We start from the raw sequence: 27,481 nt of genomic DNA, 5'->3' as shown, positions 1-27,481 counted from the left end.
TCCAATAAATGGTGTTATGTGTACCCCCTGGAGTGCCCGCACGTACCCCCATTTGAGACCCACTGGCATAAACCATCCTTTTTGTCCACTTTGAGTCAGTATAAGAGTCCACATAGAGCTTTCAGTCAACAGCAGCTGGTGGTTTTCCACTCTCACCTCCTGTTTCCTCCACCTGTTAACAAGGAGAGCAGCATCTTAAAAATAGGCTCCTTTTGTTCTTCTGCCTGCAGCTCCATCTCATCCACTGGAACAGCACGCTGTTTAACACGCTGGAGGACGCTCTGGGGAAGAAGAATGGAGTCCTCATCATTTCTCTTTTTGTACAGGTGAATTAGGACACAGACACGCCAATGACTATCACTAACCAGGGTTAGATAAATCAGTTAGTTTGACTGCTGTCAGTTTTAGACTCCCTTTTTTAATCTACTTTTTCCAGCATTTGAGCGAGAGAATGAGAGCAAGAGATGGAGACTAAATGAACACTTTTTTTTCTTCTTTTGGCTAATATTCTTCAATTAACTTTGGTCCTATAAACAAAATACCATTTAAAAAAAACCCCAAATTTCTACCTTTAGATGCCCATTTGATGACGTGGTGTTGCTGTTTTTATTTTAGGATATTCTCCATTGATCCTCCATTAGGGAAATATTTTTTCGCCACAGCAGCTCACAAAGTGCAATAAATGCAACAACAATTAGAAAATATAACATTAAGAAGAATATGAAATTAGATATTTAAAGAAATATAAAAAAGTAAAAAAAAAAAAAAAAGTATTTACATAAGAACAAAATAAGTGCTAAACAAAATAAGTATTTAAAACTCAGTAACATCATGTAATAAAATGATTTTTTTTTTCTCTAAATTTAACCTTTATTTACCCCGGAGATAAAATCTAATTGAGATTCAATATCTCTTTTTCAAGAGTGTCCTGGCCAAGACAGCAGTAGTTAACAGGGTTTCAGATGCATGCCAAAACATCATCCTACAAGTCATACAACATAATAGAAGGTAGCTCATAACAGATGCACAACAATTACAACAGCCATTTACCAGTAACAGCCAGAAAAACAAAGTATTTAGAGAGTAGACGTGGCTGCCTCCAAGTCTTGCAACTTCCTCTTAAAAGTGTCCAATGAGATCAGTTAAGTGGTTTTTAGCTCTTTTTGTAAATAATTCCAGGCAGAGGGTGCAACAAATTTGAATGCCTTTTCTTATATTTCAGTTCTGACCTTTGAGACAGACTGCAAATAAAGATCCTTAGGATGAATACTGTAGGTACCTGTACTCATATGAAAGGTGTAGGTCTGAAAGGAGGAGGGGAGATGACCAAGAATAACCTTGTACACATCAATGTGCCGGTGTTTTGGTCTGTGAGTGATCAATGAAGACCATCTCACATGATCATACAACTTACAGTAAAAAGAGGGGGATTTAAAGTTAGCGATGAATCTCAGAGCTCCATGATGTACTGTGTCTAGAGCATGTAAGCTCTGAGATGACGTGTGCATCTACAAAACATCACAATATACAGGGTTTAAATAATAAGAATAATTTAATATTTGATGTTTTTGAATAGAATTGAAGTTGATTAAAAGATTTGTGTAAAAAAAGTGGAAAAAAATATTAATCTGCCATGTCTTTACAGTAGTATTTGGTAGAGGACATTTTTGTTCTCTAATATCCCCAAAGGGTCATAAATTTATCCCCAGTGCATTGCTGACCTTAGAAAAAAAATGATTTTTTTGTTGAAAAAAAATAAAAATCTTCTTACAGAAAAATTATTTCCTTGTGGAGTAAGAAAACCTTGATTATGTCCAAAAATTGAGCAAGAAATTACCTGAAAGAACAAAAATGTCCCGGATAACCCCTGAGAGTTAAGCAGGGTGGTTCAAGCAAAATCAGGAAAAGTCACTGTAAAAAATGTTTTAAAGTATCTGCATGCATTTTTCTCTCCATCGCTCTCATAAATTATCAACATTTCATTGGCTTGAAGTCTTTCCTTCCTGGAATTGTCTGTGCTGTTCTTTCTCAATGGGCAAACATGTACTTTCAGAATGAGCTTGAGCCTTCCCGGCACTGGTAATACTTTGACACAAGTTTAAAAACACCACCAGACACTTTCTAACCAAACTCCTCAGTGGTTTAATCCAAATCTGTCTAATGAGTCCAGTCAGACCTCAGAGGGGACATCACTGTGAAAGGAGTTTGAGTCTCAGTGTGGACGGATAACACTCCCAGAATAACAAACAAACACTGATTAGTCGAGTCCTTCTGGATCCAGTCTGGACAGCCCTGACCTCTCAAGGCCAGGGTCCTCACTCCTCACACGGCCTGTTTCTGACTGCTCCTTCGCTGCTCACCTCCTGATTTCAGAATAAAGACTCAATCTTCTCATGAGTCCTTTTTAAGTATAGTTGATGTCTTTCTGTGTGTCATTGCATTTAATGATGTTAGTGGGAGACACATTAATAAGTCCACCAACAGATGAGCCTCTGAAACCTGAAATGTGTTTTTATCAGATCGGAAAAGAACATCTGGGTCTGAAGGCCATCACTGAAGTTCTTCAGGATCTGCAGTACAAGGTCAGACAGCACATCAAACACAGCAGAGATTAGATTAGGAAGACCATTCATTAATGCGACGACTGAAATGTCTGTTTGCTTTTCTTCAAACAGGGGAAGAGCAAAATCATCCCTTGCTTCAACCCAAACACTCTGTTACCAGGTGAGCAGGCTTTTCTTTATGTCTATCTTCTTTAATTACATCTCTGTCTGCATTTCAGTCAGTGCAGAGATTACAGATGACAGCAGGATGCTCTAATCACACATGAAGCCATGGCCTTGTTTTGTTTATCAGTTTCATGTGGGTTGATAATTTCTTCACTTGTGACACACTGAACACTGTAATGCGAGTGTGTCTTGGTTTAAAGAGTACAGATGAACTTATGGTCATAGACAGATTATGCTTCTTTGTTTTTTCTTGTAATTAAATGGAACAATAAGTATTCTTCCTTGAATCAAACACTTTGAAACCCAACCTCTTTCCAAAAAGGGGTACAGTCTGGCCTGAAGGGGTGTAGTCTTTCCTAGTCTGTTTTACAGCCCTTGGTACTAGGCCACTGTTTACCCCAGGGTATACTGGTGCCAAGGCCAAAATTTGCCTGGGTGTAGTCTGGACAAGGGGTCATTTGGCGTGTAACACTGGCACAATCAGTTGTTGTTCATTGTGTTTGTTCCAGTATGGCAACCAGCTTGCTTACACATGGTTGCTACCATAGACTGTATATAGAGTGGACAGTGTGGCTCCACCATTTATCATTGTACAAAGTCAAAATACCCCCGTCACAGGCACAGCCATTGGCAGCAATTGCCGCCAGAGTCTGTGCAGTAGAGACGATGAGGGGTCTGGGAGACTCTTAGTGGAGCTGGGTGACAAAAGTAATGATATATTTTTTTTCTTTCGGGAGTCTAATCACTTCTTGACTCTACCTCCCGACATATTTTACAATCCTCGACAAAAATACACAGAAGGGCAGCTGTCAATCATCGTTAAACCTTACGCAAAGCCTCATTTTTAACCTCGTATGACCAATGAAAACGAAACTTTTCAGAAAAAAAGAGGACTTGAATACAAGACAGCCAAATGATATCTTCAAATCACCTCAACAATCGGACGTGAGAAACATTTCTATGAGGAGTATTAATTTTTTAAAGCTTGACCACAGCCCATCTGGAATGACTGGGAAGCCAGATTTTTAAACCCATACTGCAGCCAGACACCAGGGGGAGTAGTTTTTGTGGAGACCTCACATCAAGTGGGCAAGCAGATGTCCATTTGTTTTTACAGTCTATGGTTGCTACCATTAAGTTTAATTGCCTATTAAGAAGAAATTAGTTACACAAGGGTGGATAGATATGTGTTGACATTTCATTGCTCTGTAAACAATTCAAAGAACATTTTATCGCTCATTTAAGAAAATAATCAACACTAAAGGGAACGATTTTTCTCTATGTGTTTAGTGTGACTGAATTCATGTTCTCACCACATGCTCAGGCAGGTGTTTACAACTCTTTTCAGTGTTGTCATGTAGACAGGTAAATATTCAAAAACACCCTGGACATGATTCTTTGTAAAAGCAGAGAAATAAATGTGATTTCAGAAATACCTATCATGACAAAAGATCTTGTTTAGTTTTGCACAGTCAAAAGTAATGGTAGGGAAAAGAAAAAGTTATTGAAGACACACCTGATCAACATGACCCCTCTTAAACATCCTGTGAGGTGGATCTGTTTTAATTGGACTGCTTCGCCACCTTCTGGCCTGGAGTATCACATACACTGCTGTAAAGATGTGACTTTTAACCAGGCGTGTGTTTGTTTTGGAACAAATTTTCTTTCTTCAAGACAACTTTTGTTGGATACAATACAAGGAGGTAAGGACTTATAAGTACAGTTACAAAGCGCTGTTGTTTGAAATGTGACAACAAGCAAACATTGTAAGTTTTTACCGTACGTCAGTAGCTGGCTATATGTAGCGCTACTAGCAGCCCTGTGCTACAATGTATCCGTAGGCTAATGTAACATCAAGCAAACTGTCAGTTCATATGTAGTTTAGTTGCTGTCCACATGTAGTGCTGACAGCCCGGTGCTCTAAGACATGTCTGTAATGTGTAAGAATAGTGAATCCTGGTTATGTCCTGTCAGTCATCTACCAATCAGAGCTACCGTAACCTCACTCTTAATTTATTGATAGACTCTAAAGTTTGAACAGACCACTGCAGAATAACTGCTGACTGTGGATTGGAATGAACATTAGCACAAACAGTTTAGCCCCTGTTTTAGCATTTAGCTCCCGTTGTAGCCTTTAGCTCGGGCTGTGTGTCTCTCCTGTTTGTCTTTCTTCTTCTCTTCTGTCCTTTTTTGTCTGACAGTTAGGCTCCAGTGTCCACCATCACTACAAAATTAATCACAGAAATCGTTTTCAGCAGAGAAAAACGCAGATGTCTCTTCTCACGACTAAACTTAGTCAGCTGGGGTGGTGTTGTCATAGAGACTTAGATGCGCCATCAATCAATGGTAAATGGTAAATGGACCAGTACTTATAAAACGCTTTTCTAGTCTCTCAGACCACTCAAAGCGCTTTACACTGCCAGTCTCATTCATCCATACACACCACATTCACGCACTGATGGTAGATTTCCTATTAGAAACCATCAATTTTATCTAATACATTCACATCCATCCACACACCACTGACCAACAGTGGGAGCAATTTGGGGATCAGTGTCTTGCTCAAGGACACTTCGGCATATGACTGCAGGAGCATGAACTGTCCGATTGAGACAACTGCTCTACCACTGAGCCATAGCCACCCCGCCCTGGTTCTGCTCGACCTAATCAGGAAGCTACAGAAGCAGCATTTCAAAATAACCTATGTTAGAGCTGGTAACCTTATTTTAAAGGATGGATTACGATAAGGCATATATCTGAAAAGGAGACTTTTTCAAGATCACTTTTTAACTCCTCATAGCCCCTTTAACTGAATAATCTCAATAGAAAAGATACTTTAACATCCTGACCTGACTTTTCTGGACCCCTCCAGACAGTTTGTCATGATGAGTGGGTTTGTTCTGAGCCGTTTTGCTCGGTTGGCACAGCATGCCTCGTGTCACAGTTTGGAGCAACAAAGAAGTAAAAAACAAACAAACCAGAGAGTGAAGCCAAACACTTGTCAGGCACATGACTACACCACAAAGTCTGATCTCTCTGACTCTCCAAGGACAGAATCTGAGTCTTTTCTATCCTGGTGGTTTCCTTCACATGCATCATTTTATATATTCCACAGATCCTTTACTGAGAGACTACTGGGTCTATGAAGGATCCCTGACCACCCCTCCATGTAGTGAAAATGTGACCTGGATCCTGTATCGCTACCCTCTGACCATCTCACAGCAACAGGTAAAACATCAAACCTTTAACTGTTCAGCCATTAAGCAGTGTTCCTTCAATATCGATACACACTCTCTCCTTCTCTCTCTCTCTCTCACACACACACACACACACACACACACACACACACACACACACACACACACGCACACACGCACACACGCACACACGCACACACGCGCACACACTTACTAGCAGAGTCATCCTGGTTTGAGCTTGTTCTCTGATTTCCTGCATCCCACCCAATATACCTGTGATCATCAGTGTCGGAGTCAGGATCTTATATGATTCCTATGACCCCAGGTTCTCAAGCATCAACCAGCACTACAGGAAGCCTGTACACACACTCCTAATCAACACACACATCACAGTGGCCCTCATTTATCAACGACCAACCAAAATGACCCAACTATGCTGAGAAACATCCTCACACCATGATGCTGACACCGTCATGCTTCACTGTAGGGATGGTATTGTCCAGGTGATGAGCGGTGCCTGGTTTCCTTCAAACATGATGCCTGGCATTCATTCCAAAGAGTTCAATTCATGTCTAATCAGAGCAAAGAATTTTCTTTTTATGGTCTGAGAGTCCTTCAGGGGCCTTTTGACAAGCTCCATGCAGCCATGTGCCTTTAACAAGGGAGTGTTTTCTGACTGTCCACTCTGCCACACAGGCCTGATTGGTGGATTGATGCTGAGGACCACTGAAGCTCTGACGGATTGACCATCAGGTTTTTGGTCTCCTCACTGACTAAAGCGGCATTTCCACCAAGCAGTCTGATTCGGTTCATCTCGGTACAGCACGCATTTTATAGCATTACCACTGACTTATCCCGGGACAGATCCCTGAATAACTGAGACAAGCCATCCCACTTTTTGGGACCCTTTCGTATGGCTGCCAGACTGAACCAATCCGCTCTCGGAAGGTAGAGCTACAACACTGCAGACTGTTGATTGGCCAGTAGAATCGTCACTTACTGTGCGACAGCGGCTACATTTCCCCTGGCTGCACACAGCTGCCTCTGAAACAAAGCTTTATTGCGCTTTGTATCAAAGAGCTCCATGCCACAATCACAGAGAATGAAATGCTGGATGTCTTCCATCTGTGCTCTTTGTTTACTGTGTTGCGTTTTCTTCTTCGCTGGACTTATTAGGTTAGGGTTACACTGTGTCATGCTGCTATGGCGTCACACTACATGCCGCTGTCGGCATCCAGCTTATACGCCACCTACTAAGAGGGGGCATGGTTGGCTGTGGAAATGCAAACAAGACCAAGCTCAACCGAGACAAGCCGTACCAAACAGTACTGATTTGAACCAGACTGCTTGGTGGAAGTGTGGCTTAAAGGGCAACTCCGGTTTTTTGACACCTGGACCTTAGTTATAGGGGTGTGCATGCTAATATACTCACTCAGACAAACATCCCAAAGCTTGGAGTCCTTCTGAAGTTATTTAGATCCAACCGATTTTAGCCGCACTTAGTGGGGGCCACGGCAAGGGAGCTTCAGCGCGGGACATAATCTCTGCAAAATCGCTCATTTCGGCTATATTTTTTCATCCATCGCCAGTGTCATCATAAAGTCAGCTTGTCTACCGTCTTCAGACTACGACTTCGAGTTTGATGGTTGTCCTTACCGGTTTGAGCCTGAGAACATGGACGAGGAGCTCCATGAAAGAAGGATGCAGAGGGAGAGAGACGAAGAGCTGGCTCGAGAACAACAAACAGTCCACGACTCAATGCAAACTGGTGGTGCGCTCTTGGACAGTGTTTGCCTATGGCAACAGAAGAGGAGTGTGTTTGTGATAACGATGGATAGCGATGGATGAAAAAATTTAGCCGAAATGAGCGATTTTGCAGAGATTATGTCCCGCGCTGAAGCTCCCTAGCCGTGGCCCCTGCTAAGTGCGGCTAAAATCAGCTGGATCTAAATAACTTCTGAAGGACTCCGAGCTGCACAATGCTTGTCTGAGTGAGTATATGAGCATGCACACTCCTATAAATAAGGTCCAGGTGTCAAAAAACCGGAGTTGCCCTTTAAGGCTCTCCTCTCTCAATGGCTCAGTTTACACAGGGTCCAGCTCTATGAAGAGTCCAGGTGGTTCTGAGCTTCTTTCATTGACAGATGATGGAGTCCACTGGGCTCATTGGAACCTTCAAAGCAGCAGAAATGTTTCTGCACCCTTCCTCAGATTTGTGCCTGCAGATAGTCCTGTACTGTTGGAAAGGTTGTGGGACGAGCAGCAGAGCTGAGCTTGTGGGTTGAGCCAAATCTTCTCAGCCAATGCCAAACAGTTTATTCTCCCATTGACTTCTGGGTAGCCCAGTTGCTGACAATCAGGTGACAATCTCACAAATGCATGTTTATAACAAATGTGGTTTTATTTAAAAGTTAAACATGTTTTTACAACATTTTAAGATTTATTACCAAGAAGCATAGCTACAACAAAGAAACAATCTAACATGTTTCATTTCTTTTTGTGCTAAGTGTACATACACGAGGTGGTGTTAATGCTAATTAGAAGTCAAGGCTTCTCTTCCACTGCTTCGCTGAAGTTTTTGTCGCCTCATCCACAAGTGAAGCTGCTCAGGGTTTTGCCTCCATGTTTAGATAGATAACTCAGACTTCCTGTGGTAACTTTTTCAGTCATGTGAAAAGTGTCGGTCTCTTCTCTGCTTTGTTGTCCTTGGGGTTTATCTGCTTTGTGTTTCTTTTGGATTCAAACTAAGAGATAACACTGTGTTAATTCCCCTCAGCTTCAGGCACAACTCTTTGGCCATTTGCAGTCCATGCTTGCAGAATATACACAACTGATCAAAGTTTCAAGACCAGGAAAAAAAATTATAAGAATTTACATTTTGCACTGTTGGCTCTATAAAAGTTTTAGAGTAGAGCTTCAAAGTGCAAAAGAAAAGAAATGGGATTCAGGCAAAGAAGCTCCATTGTTCCAATGAAGGAAAAAGCCCACACCTAATGATGGCGACCCCTCCTCCACTCTGCTGCTAGGAAAACATCTCCAGTGGGATCTCTTCGTCATGTCAGAGACGTTGAAGCCATCAGGACGTCAAGGTTTTTCCTCCATCTTTAATGTCCCATGTTTGCTGCTCTCTGAAAAAGTCCAAGCTGGGGAGTTTTTGGCGTTGAAGGAAACAAGGCCTTTGAAGATGTGTTTAGTTCTTGAAGCTCTTCTCTTTCACATGTCATCTGATGGTTATTGGGCTGTAGTTGGCTCCAGGGGCGTATTTAGTGGTTTGGGGGCCCAAGGCAAACCCAGTCAATGGGGCCCTCAATGTCCTTGTAACTCATCTTCCTCAGAGCTAGACTGGCCTTCCCTGGGTCCACTGTCTCTTTCCCAGAATCAAGGCATGAGACAGTGCTAATCTTGTACATGGTAACTTAACGCAACTAAATACATTTTCTCAAGTTCTGTGCTTTAGTTTGATTTTGAAAAAAGCGAATACATAATTTAGTCCACTTTGTCCTGGATTTGAAATCTTTTATGGTCAATTGACAGCTGATTTGTCCCACAGTGGGGAATTTACAGAGTAACAGTAACAAACAAGAAAGTATGAAGTGAAAAACATCACAATAGGTAAATATTGAAAAAAATAATTTAGTAAAGAAAAAATATGTAAATATCAAGCACAACATAAAACTGGAAAAAAAAATCTACTGAAAGAGGTGATATTTACAGTTAGCATACTTTTTGGTACTGTTATTTTAAAGTGAATGTATTTTTATTTGACCCCCTGTCCACTGAGTTATGTATCCAAAAAAGAGATTTTGTACAATAATGTTTATCACCAACTCAAAAAGTTTGATTTTAAGAAAATCATCCTGTTTCCTGGGCTAGATAAAGTCCTTAAAATCCTAAAAGTCTTATATGTTTATCTCAGATCTCAGAGCAACATTGTTTTTATTTCTGACTTGAAAATAAGAAAAAAATGGGAAAAAAGTGTTTCTTACCACTTTCTTCCTGAATCAAATTTTCAGATGTGTTGTAACATGGAATAGCCCATTGAATAAGAAGGGAGGGGGAGTACCCAAAACCATCATTAAAGAAGAAACCTTTTGATGTATTTTGAAGCATGTGAAGTAAGATTTAGAAAAAAGAAATGCTTTCAATTGAAGAGGACTTCATAAATCAGTTTTTAAGAGATGCTTTGGGGGCCCCAGGGAATCTTGGGGCCCCAGGCAACTGCCTGTGTTTGCCAAATTGTAGCTAGTGCTGGTGAAATGTTTTTGGGTCTACCTCAGGACTCTTTTGTTCCATAACCCAGGATCTCTGAAGAAATTCAAAATGGCTGTCTTACTGCATCCAGCCTCAGCAGTGATGGCTTGTTGCAAGAACCTTTTCTGCAACATGCAGCTCAACAATCCGACCATGTTCAGAGAGGGATAGCTTTTTAGTTTTTGTCATCAGGAGGTCATGACAGAGTGAATACCTGATCAGTTGTGTACCTCCACCTACAGAAAACTGTTACTGGAGTACACCAATGCAGATCATAATGAGTGCATGAAAGCTCTTGTAAACCATTATTACAGTCTATTGTATGTTAAAGGTAACATGACACTGGATCCTGACATATGTGATCTAAAACACATCTCTGCATTGTTAATCTTGCTGCAGCTGCTGGCTGTGCAGGTCACACAACAATAACTCACTCTGTCAGTTTTAGAGCAGCCCCCACACAGTCCCACACAGTCCCACAGTCCTTGCTTCTTGAGGTTTGTACATAATGCAACAAAAATAAGATTGCAAGGTTTCTGTGCTGATTAAACATCACGCACAGCATCAGAGTTATGCAACAACAGCGTCCTGCTAACCCAGAATACACACCTTCAACATCCGGCTATTACTGCCTGCTGAGAAACCAAGAGCGTGTGCATATGAGCGTACAAGCGTGTGTTTGTGTGTGTGTGTGTGTAACTGAACAGTTGCTATGCTGACACGTTACGCTCTCTGACAGTGGGCAGTAAATCTCCCCTCTGTAAACTGAAGCTCAGGAACTGTTCTGTGTTTGTTTTGGCCACCTTCTCAGCTTTTTTACAGCAGTGTGTGTAAAACTGATAACATCATCGACCACATGGCACATGGGGCACATGAACAGGAAGACAATGTTTAAGATTCTTTCTGCAGGCTACAAAATATGTAATGTATAGGTCAGTCAAAGGTCCATCAACATGTTTCATCCTGATTTATATTTCTTTACACATTGAAACACACATTTCCAAAGCTCTGAAGCCCGTCAGCTGTTTTTAGATATAAACCTTCATTTCTCACTCCATCATTATGCCATTACAGTATTTAGTGATGTTATCAGGGTCAGACTTCTAATCTTTACCAGCCATGATCCATTTACTCAACGCTGAAAGGTCTATTGCCGATCAGCAGAGTGTGTAATAACCTGAGTAAACTTTGAGTAAAGAGCAAATATTTGAAGTCAAATGAAGAAGTTAAACTCCCAGAGCACTTGTTAAAGACAAAGAACAAAAGCTACTCATATTTTTCCTTTTGCAAGAACCAGAATGTTATCTAACACCATGATGCTTCATTACTCTAACAAGAACAAACTCAGGAAATGCTCAACATGCTTCACATGTTGTAATCATAAATATAAAATAACAATAGTGGATGTTCAGACTCAATGTGTGCAAATTTTCAAACTTTTAAATGTTCATATGATGGAAAAATCCCGAAATCTGTCTGTAAACTGATCAAAACGCTCCATTCTAAAAAATAGACCAATAACACAAGATATGAAAGCATCTTCTAACTGGTTTATGACACATTGAAGGGGTGGGCCTGAAACGCCAAGGCCTTTGTAGCCCTGCCTCTGACCAGTCTCAAGAGAACTGGCCAATTAGGGGGAAGGGGGTTTGTGGAGTGTGGAGCTCTGTTTCCATTAAGCAGTTCGGCTTGGTTCATCTCTGTTCAGCACACATTTTGTGGAGTTTCCTTTGACTTAAATCGGGACAGGTCCCCAAATTACTGACTTTTTTTTTTTTTTTACTTTTTGGTACCTTTCCGTTTGGGTGCCAGACAGTGGTGGACTGGGACTGAAAAACAGCCCTGGACTTTGAATCGGCCCAGCCCACAACTACGGGACCCCCCCCCAAGTGTGGCCAGTCTATTAATGACAGGTTCTGCCCGACAACAGCTGGGTGCTGTGTGGGTGGGTGGCTGATTCTGCCGAATAGGCAGAATCAGCCGTTGACAGCCCTCCCCAGGCAGCACCGTCGTCATCGGGCAGAACCGGTTGTTAGCTGACAGGTAGCACTAGCCGTTCTGGACTTCTCCAGAACGGCCAGGTGGCCAGTCTGCCCCTGGTGCCAGACATACTGATTCAACACCAGGAGGTGGAGCCAGAAACACTGGAGTCTTTTGATTAGTTGGAAGAAACGTCACTACCTGTGTGACAGCAGCTGCTGTATTTCTCACAGCTTTCTCTGAAACAAAGCTTGATTGTTCTTTCAATCAATCAATTAGTCTTTATTTGTATAGCGCCAAATCATAAAAAATGTTATCTCAAGTCACTTTACAAAAACATTTACAGGTCTAGACCCATAAATGTGAATACAATTTTATTAGCAGAAACCCAACATCAAGACACCATGAGTACAGGAGTTTGCAGCATTTAGCAAGTTACAATGGCAAGGAAAAACTTCCCTTTAACGGGCAGAAACCTCGGACAGAACCAGACTCATGTTAGACAGACATCTGTCTCGACTGTGTTGGGGTTAGAGAGAGACAGATAGAGGAGAGAGAGTGGGAGAGAAATAGAATGGGGGGGGGGCAAAGAGAGAGAGAGGGAGGGATTCACACACAAACACACACACTCACACACACAGAAAGGGAGTGAGAACCACATACCAACAGGACAATTTGCAATTTCGTTGCACTTGTTGCAATGACAAATAAAGTTCTATGCTATACCATCAAGAACCACATACCAACCACAAAGAAGACGAATTGCTGGCTGTCTTTCATAGTTGCTCTTTGTTTAATGTGTCACTTATTTTTTCTGTACACTGTGTCGTCATACATACATACATAACTGGCGTAGCTATCACCATCCGGCTAACAGGCCAACTACCAAGAAGGGCACGTTTGGCTGTAGAGATGCAAATAGGATCAGGCTTCACCGATCCAACCTGTACCAAACTGTACTGATCTAAACCAGACTGCTTGGTGAAAACAGGGCCTTAAATACCCTCTTATCCACTAATGCTTGTTTCGTGCTAGTGCTTAGTTGGTTCTGATCACGATCTTCCTAGGAACCAGTTTGGTCCTCCATCAACATGGAGCCAGGTTGGAGCTATGTCAGTCCTTCACCATAAAACATCAGTTTGTCACTAGTTGTCAAGGGCGGCTTCAGGCAACTAGGAATGCAATAGTGGGGTGGGGGGATGGCACCAACAAAGATGGTGCTGGGAGCGCTTGGAAAAGGCAGGGAGTGTGTGTTACTTGCTAAGCACCAGTTTTTAGCACCTAGAGCCAGTTCTTCGTCCGTGGAAACACAAAGTACCATTGCTAAGTCAGGCACTGTCCTGGAGCGAGCACCAGGAGCAGTTTGGTGGAAAAGGGATAACAGAGAGACAGCAGCTGAAATGAAGTGTTTCAGAAAGAGGCTGAAATAAGGGTTTTCTAAAACACTAGAGAGAGAACATTACAGATTATTTTGAGCTGTCAGTCATGTAAAGCTACGACAGGGGCAGAATAAAGACAAAAAAGCACAGTAACCCCCTTTAAAGTTTTTGGGGTGATTCAGAGTAAAGACATAGAGACATTTTCGAAGTTTGACCCCACAAGTCAGGTCTTTACTGTAAAGTTGGGGTTTTCTTCTCCCCTTAAGACATACTTTATATTTTATTTTATTTTATTTTTTTGCAGATTGAGGAGTTTCGGAGGCTGCGGTCCCACCTTAAAGGAGCAGAGCTGCCAGAGGGGAATGATGGGTTGTTGGGAGATAACTTTCGTCCCACACAGCCGCTCAGTGACCGGACAGTCCGAGCAGCCTTCCAGTGACCTTCACACTCCACTGCAGACTCAGAAAAATGACAGGACCTATTCATGAAGTATAAAAGGTAACACTGTCAGAGCGCGTCCTCCTTCAGACCATTTTAGCTTCCTGTAGCTGAGAATTAAAGCCTACAGTTACTGTTTTCAGCAAACACAACACTTTTATTCCTCGGACCATCCTCAGTCTGCTGTTTGGAGCAGGGTGGCTACGGTTCAGATGGTTTATCTCAGTTCTTTCAATGAGCGGTGAGCTGAACCAAAACAAACATAAGTCATTTGAGGGCCAGTAAAACAAGACTGTAAGGTGCCAAAATGCTCTGCAAGGCTGAGTGTGGTGATATCTGTGTGTGTACTTGTAAGTATCTGTGACACATTTCAAGTCAAATGTTGTAATTCAAACCTAGGAAACTTGAATAAATAACAGCAGGAGTGAGTGAAACCTTTCTACTTGTCTCACCACCAAACTGTTTCCTCTTCTTTGTTCAGCACATTTCTATACACGGCACAGACCTTCAGAGGAAGTAGGTGTGCTGTCCCAGAGGTGTTTGGGTCCTCTGAAACCTGAAAGTAATGGATCAAGCCCTGGAAGAACTAACCCAGTTCAGTTACTAATCTGAGAGTAGCCTAAATACGGTACGTTGTATATAACAAGATCCCAGATCAGCACTGCAGCAGGAGGACGAGTCAGAACATCAGGGGCTCGGAGGAGAGACAGGGACGGATGAGACCCTCAAACCACAGGGACCAGCTTTTAACCTACAAGGAGGATCATGTCAAAGAGTTAATGCTGAGATGAACAATGAAAGATAAATAAGGTCTTGTGATGGTATTTGTAAATAACATTACTGATAAGGTGCTTTACTTAAAATGAGACATAAACAACCATTAAATTTCAGTTAGAAAAGGTGGAGGTAAATGTAATCAACAATCAAAGCATCAAAAACTCACCTTTTATTCCAAACTAAACATTAAAACACAGATTCATCAATCATAAATATTTTTTATATGTATCCAATTTCTTTCCCAATCATAACTCCCAGCAGCACCAAGAGTGAGAGGTGGTATTTGGCATGTCAGTTGTGGCTAAGTGGAATATGCCAGTTCCCTTGTGACATATTCCAGTTTGAAAACTGGAATGCCAGTTCCATCAGTGGTATACCACTTGTCAAAGACTGGTGTATTCCATTCTCTGACACCAGGTGCTGCTCTTATAAGGCATGCCCTCATCAGACTGACTGTTGTATTTTCTTTTTATTCACATTTATAATTTTAGCAGTAATGAGGACTAGGTTTCAGCTCCCACCTTAGAAAGAGTTTCTTCTGCATCGCATTGGAGGTGGTGACATGGAACCCTTGGGCAATGTTAAAGTCTTCATTGCGGAAGAGGCTGCTGCAGGTCATGGTCTAAAGGCTATTGGTGCCTGTCATTACAGCAACCCAGCAGCTGAGATCAGCAGTGAGGAAGGTCATGTGACCAAAGGTGGGCTTTCAGGGTTGCTAGCCCAGAGTTCTCTGGAAGCATTCATGAGGGTACTAGTGGCTAAGGAGGCTGTGAGCTTTTGGTTGGCCAGAAAGAAGTCCTGACAAACCATTGGGTGGCTCAGGATGGGAAAGCGTAGAACAGCTGACCCAGGCTGGGTATAATGTAGAGTGGTGGAGGAAGCTCCATGAGAGACTCCTGAAGCTGACGGACACACGGGAGATACAGTTTGAGTTTCAAGGGTAGGGCCCTGTTCATGTCTTTGACAAATGTTGCTGAGGTCATCTAAAATCTACTCATTGGCAGGGGTCAGGTGTGGATGGCACCCTGAAACTGAGGGCCCAATGAAGGGTCTCTCTGAGGGTTGTGTTGGGGGTCCAGCGGGACTATTGGTTTCCAGGGCTGTTACTAAAGGTATCTGCTCCCTGCAACCAGGGTCTCTCATACAAGGCTTTGCCTGGGTCTAGAGATAAGTAGCACTGTTCTGCCATGACTGTCCCAGCAAGTGGTATGCATGATGATGTTGTCATAGTTTTGGTAAATTAACAAACTCAAAATATCCCCTTAAACAAAACTTCTACTTGTTAATTTCAATGCAGATATTTTAGATTTATCTGTTTAATCAGGTTAAAAACGAAGTCATTGTATCAATTCATGCCTCCTCTTTCAACAAGAGCCCAGAAACTTTTGAGAGGCAGAATTTCCTGGAGTTGGCTTACCCCCAGAAAAGAACAAAAACAGAAAAGATCCTGCTCTTCACCTGAAACTACTTGATTGCATGTTTTTATTTTTGACCTTCACTGGTGAAAGTCCTGGAAATTTGTCCTACTTTGCAACACAATCCTTCAGATGATAAAACTTCATCCTAAAGAATAATTTTGTGTTAAATCTTAGAGATTAGAGCAGCGCTCCTCTTGACAAGCAACCTTTATCATTTTGTCCGTGGTGCTTTGACAATTTGTCAGATATTACAGTGACAGAGAAAAGTCCTGCAGGTGGAGACTTTTAGGATCTCCTCTTACTCTGCTTTCTTATCAAACACTGATGACTGAATCCAGAGACACGCCGATACAAAGGGCCTTACCCTTATGGTGTTAAAGGTATTTCACATGGTACTCAGTGGGTTATGAACTTAACTATTCAAACATTTTTCTAGTCTTCAGGTTTTAATTTCAATGAATAACTCACAGCCTTCACCCTCCAACAGTCAGGTGAGAGATTTTGACCTTTCACGCAGCAACAGTTGATCAGTGAATGAAGACTGAGGTTGTTTCATAACCCCTCCACACTGCGATCAGCCATCGGCAGACACTGGGCTCATACACAAGGGCCAGAGAGAAGCAGGAAGCTGAGAGTGAAAGGAAAAACAGAGAGAAAAAAAAGTATGAGCAGGGAAAAAGAGGGCTACTATGGTGAAGGGAGGTGAGAATGCCAGGAGGATGAAAGAGGAGAAGACAGATGAGAAAAAGAACAGAAAAAGAACAGAGGACCATTGTATTAGAAAAACGATACTCATCTGGTCCCAGCAGCACAAACCAACCTGAGACAGGACATCAGAGAGGAGGTGAGGCAGGAGGTGGAGGAGCAGAGAGGTTCAACTGAACAGAGGCTGAATACTGGCACTAAACAGTCAGTAACATTTGATATAAAGTCAGGTTTACCTGTGGACTGACTAAAGCACAGATGAGTTGGAGGTAGTTTAGTTGCATGCAGGATGTGGTTTTGGTCAGATAGTTGGTCGGGGTGGAGAGGGTTGGAGTAGTGATGGCATTGGTTGAGATGTAAAGTCAGATGTCATCAGCGTAGCAGTGGAAGTAGATACAAGGGATTATTTTTACAGCTTGGGAGACTGTAGGGAATAAAGATGAGGGGACCAAGCACGGAACCCTGGGGGATGCCATGGGACTGGGGAGATGTAGGGGAGGTACAGATGTTGATATGGATGAACTGGTATCTGTCTGTGAGGTATGATTTGATTCAGGAGAGTGCAATGCTGGGATGTGTTGTATTGAGTAGAAGGGAAAGGAGGATGGTGTGGTTGATGGTTGAAGGCTGCAGAAACAGATGTCTTTGTTAAAGGATAAGTTCGGTTAAAACAGCTTTTACATTGTTTATAGAATGAAGTAGAATAAAATACTCACCCAGAAGGCTTTCCTGATCCAAGCAGTGCTTCAGGAGATATTTAGATCCAAAATCGTGCAGCAGACGTCTGTATAATGGGATCCATCGGGGCATAGACAGCGCTGCTCCTAAAACTGCATTAATCGTCCAAAAACTCATGTTTTTCACCAATATTCCATCATGGTCCGCTCCGGGTTAGTCCTCTGCTACAGCCTGTGTCACTCCAGACAGCGCTGTGTGGCTGTACTGACCTCTGAACTGACGAAGACTTTTTTTACGTTTGCCCCTCAAAGAAAGGAGGAAGTGGAGTCAGCGCTCCAGAGAGTACTGCGCATCTGCGGATGTCTTTTAACATTCAGACATTTTTATGGACTTGTCAGGTGAATGTGGCTCACGTTGAGTCCAACTAGACACTCCTTGCAGTTCTGCCCCAGCTTCACAAGGAAGCTGAGTCATTATTCATCGCAAGTCTGGGAGAAAAACCTTGCCCCAGTTTAACGATCCTCTGTGCAGTAACAAAGCAGGGCAACACTCCAACCGAGCCACAGCGGCCTCCTTTGATGAGCTCCTAACGTTTTTTATGTGATCAATGGGCGGGGCTCACCTGAAGGCTCACCTGATTAAATGTGGACACATGGCGGTACTTTTTATGTCGATACAAAACTTTTAAGATGAAATTTAAAAAACACCTTTTATTTTAAGTTTTACTCAAGTTAAGTTTCTGTAATTTTCTTTTACTACAGAGGAGGAGAAAAGAAGAAAACAAAAAAGAAACAGAAGAAGGATAAGAAGAAGGGGAAGAAGAAGAGACAAACTGAGGAAGAAACTGTGGATCTCACACCTCTAATGAGTGCTGTTTTCTTGATGTATGTGTGTGTGTGTGTGTGTGTGTGTGTGTGTGTGTGTGTGTGTGTGTGTGTGTGTGTGTGTGTGTGTGTGTGTGTGTAATATATGGTTTATCTTTTTCAAGCTTTGTATTTTATTTTCTGGCTGTCCGATGGTTTATAGTTTGGGATCACAAAGCAGATCATTACATTTTATTCATTTATGAGATGGTAAAATGAGCTGCATCTCACCTCGCCAGGAAGTGGGGATTGTTTTTTTTTTTTTTTTCCAAGTCGAGGCCTGTGAAGTTGTTGATTCTAGACCAGGTTTTAAGGTTTTAATAATGCCCATATTCACGTGGCTCACATGGCTCACATACAGACTGATCAAACAGTTCCTGTTGTTACCATTGGTGTGAGGGAGCTCAGACTTATGGCTGTGACAGGGGAGGAGATCAACACATGAAGCAGCTTTCAGGCTCAACAGTGATTTCATTTCTTCACTCTGCAGTGTTTGTGTTTGTGTGTTAGAGGCTTAGACTGATATCCACCCAAAACTGTGGTAACACTCATTTACTAACCTTTAGGGTTCTTTTCTGGTTGTGATTCAGGAGGATCAAATGTCTGTGAAAACTGTTGATCGGACCTCCTGCAGTGAGCTCATCTATGGCTGCTGACTGTTACTAAAAAGCACCAATAAACTGAAGAACTAAATACTGAAACATTTGTTTTTATTCCTTCTCACAAGGCTGAGAGAAAAACAACCTGAAGCTCCTGAGCACTTTGTGATGTTTTCTGGTGATAATGGCTTACAGTTAATGAAACCCCCAAAAGTCAGTATCTTATAAATTGGAATACCGTGAAAAAGTTGATTGTAACAAACAGATGAACTGGGAATATCTGCAAAGGTCCCCTGAGCCTGTAAATGGTCTCTGTTAGTTTGTTTCAGTCAGCAACATAATGATGGTGAACACTGCTGAAGTACAAATGTCCAGAAGTGAGTCTGTACCGGTGTCCCAATCCAGGGGCTGAATTTGTAGACCGATTAAGTCACAGCGGTGCATCAAAGGCTGTCCCATTTCAAAGGCCCCTCCAAAATGTTGAATATAAATTTCTAAAAACACTGATGAAGGTTTTAATTTACTGTGGAAAAATGTGTTGTTTTGGTTTGTTTTATGCGATTTACAGAGGAGAAACACTTCTTTTTTAAAATCTTCTCAGTAAGGAAAAAATCATATGTGTGGGTTTTATTTCATTTCAGTGAACCTGTAACCTAGTGACCATTTCCCCTCATGGTAGGAGCATTATACCAAATAAGACAATTTCCATGGAATAGTTCAGAAACACTGATGTCACCAGACTTTGTTTTGGAGTGATGTTGCAAAACACTTCTTAACATTTCTTATTTCTGATTCAACAGGTATCAAAATTACCTCATGCACAGTCAAGTGCGCTTCGTGCTCACACTTTCATATCTTTACTATTCTAGCCCCAAAACAGTATGTCAGAAATATACACCTACATGTCATGAGACATGTGGGAGCGTGGTTGGTTGCAAAGCCGTAACCCTCTATAAATACATGAGAACTTGTTAAAGTACCTGTGTGTGTGTGTGTGTGTGAGGGAGAGAGAGGGAGAGTGGTGGAGAGACTAGAAGGTGAGAGAGAAAGAGAATTGAGAGGAAAGGGGGTTTACGTGTGTGTGTGTGTGTGTGTGTGTGTGTGTGTGTGTGTGTGTGTGTGTGTGTGTGTGTGTGTGTGTCTATGTGTCTGTGTGTGTGTGTGTGTGTGTGTACACACACTTTCATAACTATACTATTCTAGCTCCAAAGCAATACATAATGGACATAGGGACATAGACTGTATAGTGGACAGCATGGCTCCTGCATTTACCATTGTAGAGTTTTGAAGCGAAAATATCTCTGTCACAGGCACAGCCATTAGCAGCAGTTGTGCAGCCAGAGTCTGGGCAGTAGAGACTGTGAGGGATTCTGGGAGAATCTGAGCATAGCCGGGTGACAAAAATAATATGTATATTTTTTTCTTTTACAAGTCTAATCACTTCTTGATTTTCTTATTTTGGTTAAACTACTTCTGTCCTTGGCACTGAAGGATTTTGGATGTTGACAGCTCACATTGCTGCATGTGTGCTTTTCCTGTTTTTCCTCTGCGGCTTTTCCAGGGGAAGGACACAGAAAATAATAATAAAAGAAATATAAAATAAAGTAAATATAAAGTAAGAAAAAATATAAATAAGTAAATAAAAAGATAAAATAAGTAAATACATAAGATTGTTTGGTGAGCCTCAGTATGGCTTCCTTGGGGATTGAGGAGAAGGACAATGGCCCGGAGATTGATGTGCCCCCTGGCCAAGACCAGCCCCCTCCATCTTCAAAGACTTCAACTGGAGGGAAGCGGGCCAAGAAGCGGAAGTGGATTGAATAGGACCAGGCTGGTGATCCTAGGGTGGATCACTTATAGAGGCAATTGGAGGAGATGCATAAGACCATCGAAAGCATGGCTGCAGCCCAGCACTACTCTGCCAAGGCAGGCTCCACACCCTGATGCGGTGTCCCTTGCTGCCTCTGACAACTCGGATCAGACAGACAGCTCTGGCTGCGGTCCCAGGGGGTCAGGACTGTCTTGGGTCCTGTAATTTTTCAGTCGAGGCCCTGCTCTCACGAGCAGCAGCTGCGGCTGGCCTCCCTTCACCATCATTCTCACCGAAGGCCTCTGCTCTACACTGGGAACCTGGGAGTCCAAAACAGGCCCTCTTATCAATATATACTGACTTTGAGAAACGTCTTCAGGGATCTTGGGCTCACAGTTGAAAGGCCCATGCTCCCCACTCTGCACTTAACCTCCTCAGTGGTGCAGCTGAGCAGAGACTGGATGGTGTATCAAAGGTGGCTTCCACTTTTACGCTACTGGCTGGAGCTCCACCCATGGGTAGTAGAGCTGTCCGTCACCCAAATAAGAAGTGCCGCAGGACTGATGGGTTGGTGGTGAAGGCACAGTAGTCTGTGGCCATGGCCTCCAGACTGGCAAATACGAATGTTTTACTGTTGGTGTATCTAGAGGGCCTGATACAGGACCTGGAGTCAAAGAGCCCAGTTGACCTCTTGCCTGAAATGGTGAAGGTTATGGACCTTCAGTGATCCAAGGTGCCAGCACTCAAGCTAAGGTGCTTGGTAACTCCCTGGCACAGTTGACAATGACTCTGCATCATATATGGCCTAGTCAGTCTGGACTGGCTGATGCTGACCATACAGTTGTCTTGGAAGCTGCTATAGTTCCTGTGGGAGTGTTTAGGCCTCAAGCTGAGGCTGCATTGGATGATGCTCAGAAAATCAGGCCACGCATGCAGTCAATACAGCTGTCTGGGAAGCCAGGGCTTGTTGTTCGGAGTCCTGGGGAAAGACGTGGAAACCTGTCACGCCCTCGGTTTGGTGGACAGGGTTCCTCCCTGAGTGCGGGCCATGTAAGGAGAGTGCACTGCTAGAGACCCAGCAAAGCCCCATCAGCGGGCCTGACAGTGTGCTAACCCTGACACCAGCTTTCAACCAATCCCAACTCAGTGCTTGGCGTCAGTGCACCAGGTGTCCATGGGTGATAAACACGCTGGAGTCCAGATACCGCCTGCAGTTCATGGCCAGGCCCCCTCACTTTCGAGGGGTTTTAGAAACGATGGTAAAGGATGCATCTCATTCATTCATTCTTGCAAGCAAAATCTCTGCCCTGTTAAGGAAGGGGGCAAAAAGGCACGTCCCTCCAGCTGAGATTTGTCAGGGGATTTATTCCGCTTACTTCATCGTACCCCAGAGGACAGGTGGTTTCTGCCCAATTTTAGACCTGCGCCAGCTCAACAGGTGCCTCAAGGTTCTTTCTTTTCAAATGCTGAGGCTAAAGGCGTTGTTTCAGGCTTTAAGGGCAGGCGACTAGTTCACTTCAATGAACCTTCGTGATGCATATTCCATATCCCCATAGACCCAGCTCACAGGCCTTTTCTCCAGTTTTCCTTCCAAGGTACGAGTCCTGCCTTTTGGCCTGTCCCTGTCACTGATACATTTACAACATGTTTGCATGCAGGCCTCATCCCCCTACGAAAAAAGGGTATTCAGGTGTTGAACTACCTGGATGACCGGCTTATTTGTGCCACGTCAAGGAACCTTGCACTGTCATACAGCAGAAGTTGTCTCTCATCTGGTGTCCCTCGGGCTGCATCTCAACAGGGGAAAAGAGCAGCCAGGTCAGTTGAGTACCTGGGGCTAGTTCTGGATTTAGACACCATGATGTCTTGTCCCCAAAGAGAAGACCAACGATTCAGGAATGCATTACAAGCTGCACCCCTCCCAGAATGATGTCATTAATGCAGTGGCAGAGGATGTTGGGCCTTTTTGCTACAGCTGCCCAAGTTGTTCCCTTAGGTCTGATGCACACATGCCTACTCCAGCTTTGGTTTGGCCAGCAGGGGGCCTGTCTTCCAGGAGACAGGTTGAAGAAACTCACCCTGACCCAGGCCTCAGGACTCTCACTTGGTGGAAACACTCGGGCCGTACAGGATGGTGTGGGGTTGGGCCAAGGGGGTGCCAGAGCGACTATTACAACAGATGCTTCCCAGGCAGGCTGGGGGGGCGTTTGTGAAGGCAGGTCTATCTGGGGTCACTGGGAGCCGTCACAGCAAAGGCTGCATGTGAATCTCCTCGAGATGGAAGCAGTTTACCTGGCTTTGAGGCACTTTCTCCCGCTTGTAAGGGTCAAGCAGGTCATATAAGGATAGACAACAGGGCAGTGGTTTCTTACATCAATCATCAGGGTGGAGTGAAATCTCCAACACTGCATGCCAGGGTGCATTGGCTGCTCTTGTGGGCTCAGTCCAAGGATGCAATTCTGAGGGCCTTTATCTTCCTGGATCCCCGAATGCAGGAGCAGATCTGCACTCATGGGAGGGGGGGACGCCAGCCTGGAGAGTGGTGTTTACACCCGCAGATTGTGATCCAGATTTGGCTTCATTGTGGGCAGGCAGAGGCAGACCTCTTTGCCACGGTAGACAACATTCACTATCTCCTCTGGTAATCAGTGCAGGGTCCTTCGGGACCTTTGGGGACCGACACTCTAAGTATTCCATGGCCACAGGTAAAGTTATATGCTTTCCTCCGCTCCCTCTCCTGCCAGCATTTATCAGGAGAGTGAGGCTGATGGGTGCTCAGGTAGTCTTGGTGGTGCCACATTGGCTAAAGAGGCTGTTTAATTATATTGTTTGGAAATTTGTGTTTGCACATCTCTTTCTGATGTAAATAAAATGGATTGATCTCAACTACTTATGTGCTGTTGTTTGATTTGCCTGCATGGCCTTGCCCTGTGGTTGTGCCAGTTTGCTCTCCTCGTGACTGATTTGGTATAGTATTGTTACTAGATTATAGGTTCACTGAAATGAAATAAAACAAATGTTTACATAGGTAAATATGGTTTTATGAATGAAGTAAACCTGTAACCTTTCGAGCCTGTGGGTGCACGGCGCTCATATGGTGCGCAGTGTGTGACGTCGCATCCACAGGTGTGATTAATTTGGTATAATGTTCCTACCATGAGGGGAAGTGGTCACTAGGTTACAGGTTCACTTCATTCATAAAACCGTGTTTACGTATGTAAACATTTGTTTGTGTTTGAGTGTGTTTTCTGAAAAAAAACTTCCTTGATTGATTTTTGATTTGTTTTCTAAACAGGGAATTCAATCAACATATTTAATCAATTTAGTACTCTGAAAAAAGAGAAGCAGTTGACCTAAAACAGCTGGCACTTGATACAGATTTTTGTATTTGATCTACCAACCCCCACATTAACTCATAACCATATCAAAAGAAGGCACGTGTTAGCAGCAGCACAGCCTTCACTTCCCCCTCCATAAAGCACACCTGTGCTACCTTTATGGTCTCCCAATTACCCTAGTAGCCACAGGTGAGCAGCTAAGAGCAGCTGAAAGCAGCTGAGATATCACAGCACAAGAAACAACCATTACTCTTACACCTAAAACAAAGAGAATCAACTTCATAACTTAGCCTTAGCTTTCTTGAGCTAAATGACCTCCTAAAGAGAGAAAAAAAAGTCCTCCTCAACAATACACTAAAGAAAATACAACTCCAATTAGCAGCAAGTCCCCCACACAGTTGGTACAGCCCAGTGATGTCAGTAATGACATCAACCCAGGAAGTGTAGGCGGACTCCCTTCTTACTGGTGGGCACTGCATGGCAACTAAATAGAACAAACAAAAGGTAAGTTTGGACTAAGAAAAGCTTTTAAAATATTATGAACCCAAAATTAAAATAAAAATAACAACTAAAGGCTGAGTGTGTGCTTTAACTTACCTGTGCTCTGATGTGATCTGTGACATAATGCGAACACAAACAAACCTGTGATAGTGAGTGCAGCCAATATTACAAAAGCAAAACTAAATTGCAGCAAAAAAAAAAAAACAACAACTAAAAAGAGTCATGTGCTGAATGTTATCTCCACTGAAAGGGCTCACCCACTTTGTCACAGTACAAAAAACTCATCCTGTCTGAAATGTAAGCTTTTGGTTTTCTTGTGTTTGAAGAGCTTGCCATGCTGAATTTATATGATGTCACTAATGTAAGCCTGACAGGTGAGGGCGACGCTACGTGACGTCCAGAGTGACAAACAGGAAATGCTCCATAGACCAGACCATCTCAACTCAGTTCAGCTTTTGTGCTCTATGCAGGCTGCGAAAGCTGGGTCCTTTGAAGGCTGTAGACCCTGAATTGGAACACAGTTATTGACCACAGTGGTGTGCACAGGGAGGGTTGCCTCCCCTTGTGGCCCAGTTTTTGAAAAACATGGCTAGACTGCTAATTTAAGAGCCAAACAACCCATTAAGTGCCTGCTTGGGGGCCAAAATGTGTGTTGAAGTACCTACTAGGGAGCCAAAGCACACGCTAAAAGTGACCTCCTGGTTGGAAAAATGCATCTGCAATCTTCAATGGCGAGAACATGTTGTTCTGTGTGGATTGATCCCTCCACATGAAGGGGGAGACACTAAAGTCTGACAGTGACGCGGCACTTGGAAAATGAGCTGCATGCACAGAATCAGCACGGAATAACGTGTGGCCTTTTTTTTTTGGTAGCGTCTTGTAAATATTTAGGCATTCTTCTTGATGACAATCTATCTTTTGAATTGCACATTGACAAACTTGCTGCTAAGCTGAAACTTCAATTGGGTTTCTTATTTGGAAATAAGTTATGTTTATCTCTAAAAGTCAGACATTTGATCACCTCAACATTTATACCCTTGTTGGACTATGAAGACCTGCCTTTTATGAATGCTGAATGAATCAGTTTTTAAAGAAATTAGATACCGTATATCACTGTGCCCTGCATTTTATTACTGGTTGCAGCTATCAAGTTCATCACTGTTCCCCATATGCTATTGTTCATTGTCCTTCTTTGTACACTCGCAGACACTCTCATTGGCTGATTTTCATTTATAAATCTATTCTTGGACTTCTTCCTACATACCTGTGTTCACACGAGTAGAAACCTCAGCTGATATGGCCTGCGCTCTCAGGACATCATACAGCTGCATGTCCCGAGAGTAAGAACTGAACTGGGCAAAACAGCTTTCAGATTTTCTGCCCTGTCTGCCTGGAATGATGTGCAGAAGGACTTGAAATTGACACATTTTGTAACTCTAAGGGAATTTAAAACAATTATAAAAGACAGAAAAATCACCTCAATCGGTTTTTGTGACTGCACTGTGTAATTATACATTGCTATTGAGCTTATGTAGTGTGTATATGTGACTGCACTTTGTTTTATTTTCTGTTTTGTGCGGCTGTCTTGGCCAGGTCACTCTTGAAAAAAGGTTTTAAATCTCAGTGAGTTTTTACGTGGTTAAATAAAGGATATTGTTATTATTATTATTAAGACTTTCAACACTTTGTGTGGTGTCCGTTCCCAAACTGCAGGGGGCAGTCATGTCTACCACAGTACTAAACAAGAGCAGGAGAAGTTGTTTACACGGAGCATTTTTTTCCACCAATTGCTCTTCCCTACCAATTGTGGCCACAATTTGACCCCGGGAATTGTTCATCACACAGTTTTTTGTACTTCAGATTCTATAAGCTCCTGTTCAAGTGTGCATGGGAGTTAAAAACTTTTGGATGTGGGTGATGTGGAAATTTTCGTCGCGAAGGGGCGAGGCTGCTGAAATGATGTCTTTCATATGCACGAAGTCACACGAACCTTGTGGCCACATCAAGCATTAACCAAGCGTTGAGGTTTTTGCTGAAGAAGCTGGCTGTTGATAACCTGACATGCCGGACGGACAGTTTCATATATCTGACACGGAAATATTTCACAAGTCCGTCTGGGTAGCAGCTCTTCTGATTTTTTTCAGAGGCGAGACTTAAAAAAAAATCCGCAGCTGGTGATTGGACGACCGTTCTGATTAACACACTCACCACGGGCCAATCCACATCAAGCCACGGTATGACGTAGCTTATGTGCGCCGATGCTTCTAAGAAACAATAGATGAACAACTACTGAATCACGAGAAACAGCTGTGAAAAAGGTGTTAGACGACAGCTTCCGTTTTTATAAATTTAACTTAAGAATCAAAGAAACGCTGACAAATATGAAAGTCTGCTGACGTCACGTCTGCTCCCACAGCTCCCGCCTCTCTTCCCTAATTGGGCCAGTCAGAATTTAGCCGAGTGAAATCGTTGGTCATTGGAGCCTGACAAGATGGACCTGTAGGAGTTCAGAAACTGAATCAGGCAGGTCCGTCTGCTCTGCAAGGTTAGACTGTTCACAGCCTGTTCACAAAGTGCTGGATCCTAGCAGGTTACTAGATAGATGCACCTGGGCGGAGGAGAAAAAGAACTGGGCTATTGCTCAGTGGTACAATGTCCTCTTTCCAGATGAAAGTGATTTTTCATGACATTAGTCAATCAAGGACCCAGAGTCTGGAGAAAAAGCAGAGGCTCAGAATCCAGGCTGCTTGAAGTCCAGGGTAAAGTTTCCACAGTCAGTGATGGTTTGGAGGGTCATGTCATCTGCTGCTGTTGGTCC

At 43.0% G+C, this 27,481-nt stretch overlaps 1 protein-coding gene across 2 annotated transcripts in view; it reads left to right on the top strand.

The window, feature by feature from the left end:
- The window catches only part of ca8 (carbonic anhydrase VIII), a 28,884-nt gene extending 10,492 nt beyond the window's left edge, over positions 1 to 18,392 (top strand). For both annotated transcript variants that reach the window (XM_074687896.1, XM_074687895.1), the window contains exons 4-9: positions 231 to 326; positions 2,520 to 2,582; positions 2,676 to 2,724; positions 5,845 to 5,957; positions 13,841 to 14,034; positions 18,314 to 18,392. In XM_074687896.1, the coding sequence (XP_074543997.1) occupies positions 231 to 326; positions 2,520 to 2,582; positions 2,676 to 2,724; positions 5,845 to 5,957; positions 13,841 to 13,975 (456 nt within the window). In that variant the 3' untranslated portion in view covers positions 13,976 to 14,034; positions 18,314 to 18,392. The remainder of the gene's footprint in view (positions 1 to 230; positions 327 to 2,519; positions 2,583 to 2,675; positions 2,725 to 5,844; positions 5,958 to 13,840; positions 14,035 to 18,313) is intronic.
- Positions 18,393 to 27,481: the final 9,089 nt, after the last annotated feature.

Source organism: Halichoeres trimaculatus, unplaced genomic scaffold (assembly GCF_033239565.1).
Source record: "Halichoeres trimaculatus isolate MK-OKI-2021-1 unplaced genomic scaffold, fHalTri1.1 fHalTri1_scaffold_15, whole genome shotgun sequence".
NCBI classification, from domain to species: Eukaryota; Metazoa; Chordata; class Actinopteri; order Labriformes; family Labridae; genus Halichoeres; species Halichoeres trimaculatus.
Note: the sequence above shows the minus strand (reverse complement) of the source record. Positions and strands in the feature narration are given on the sequence as shown.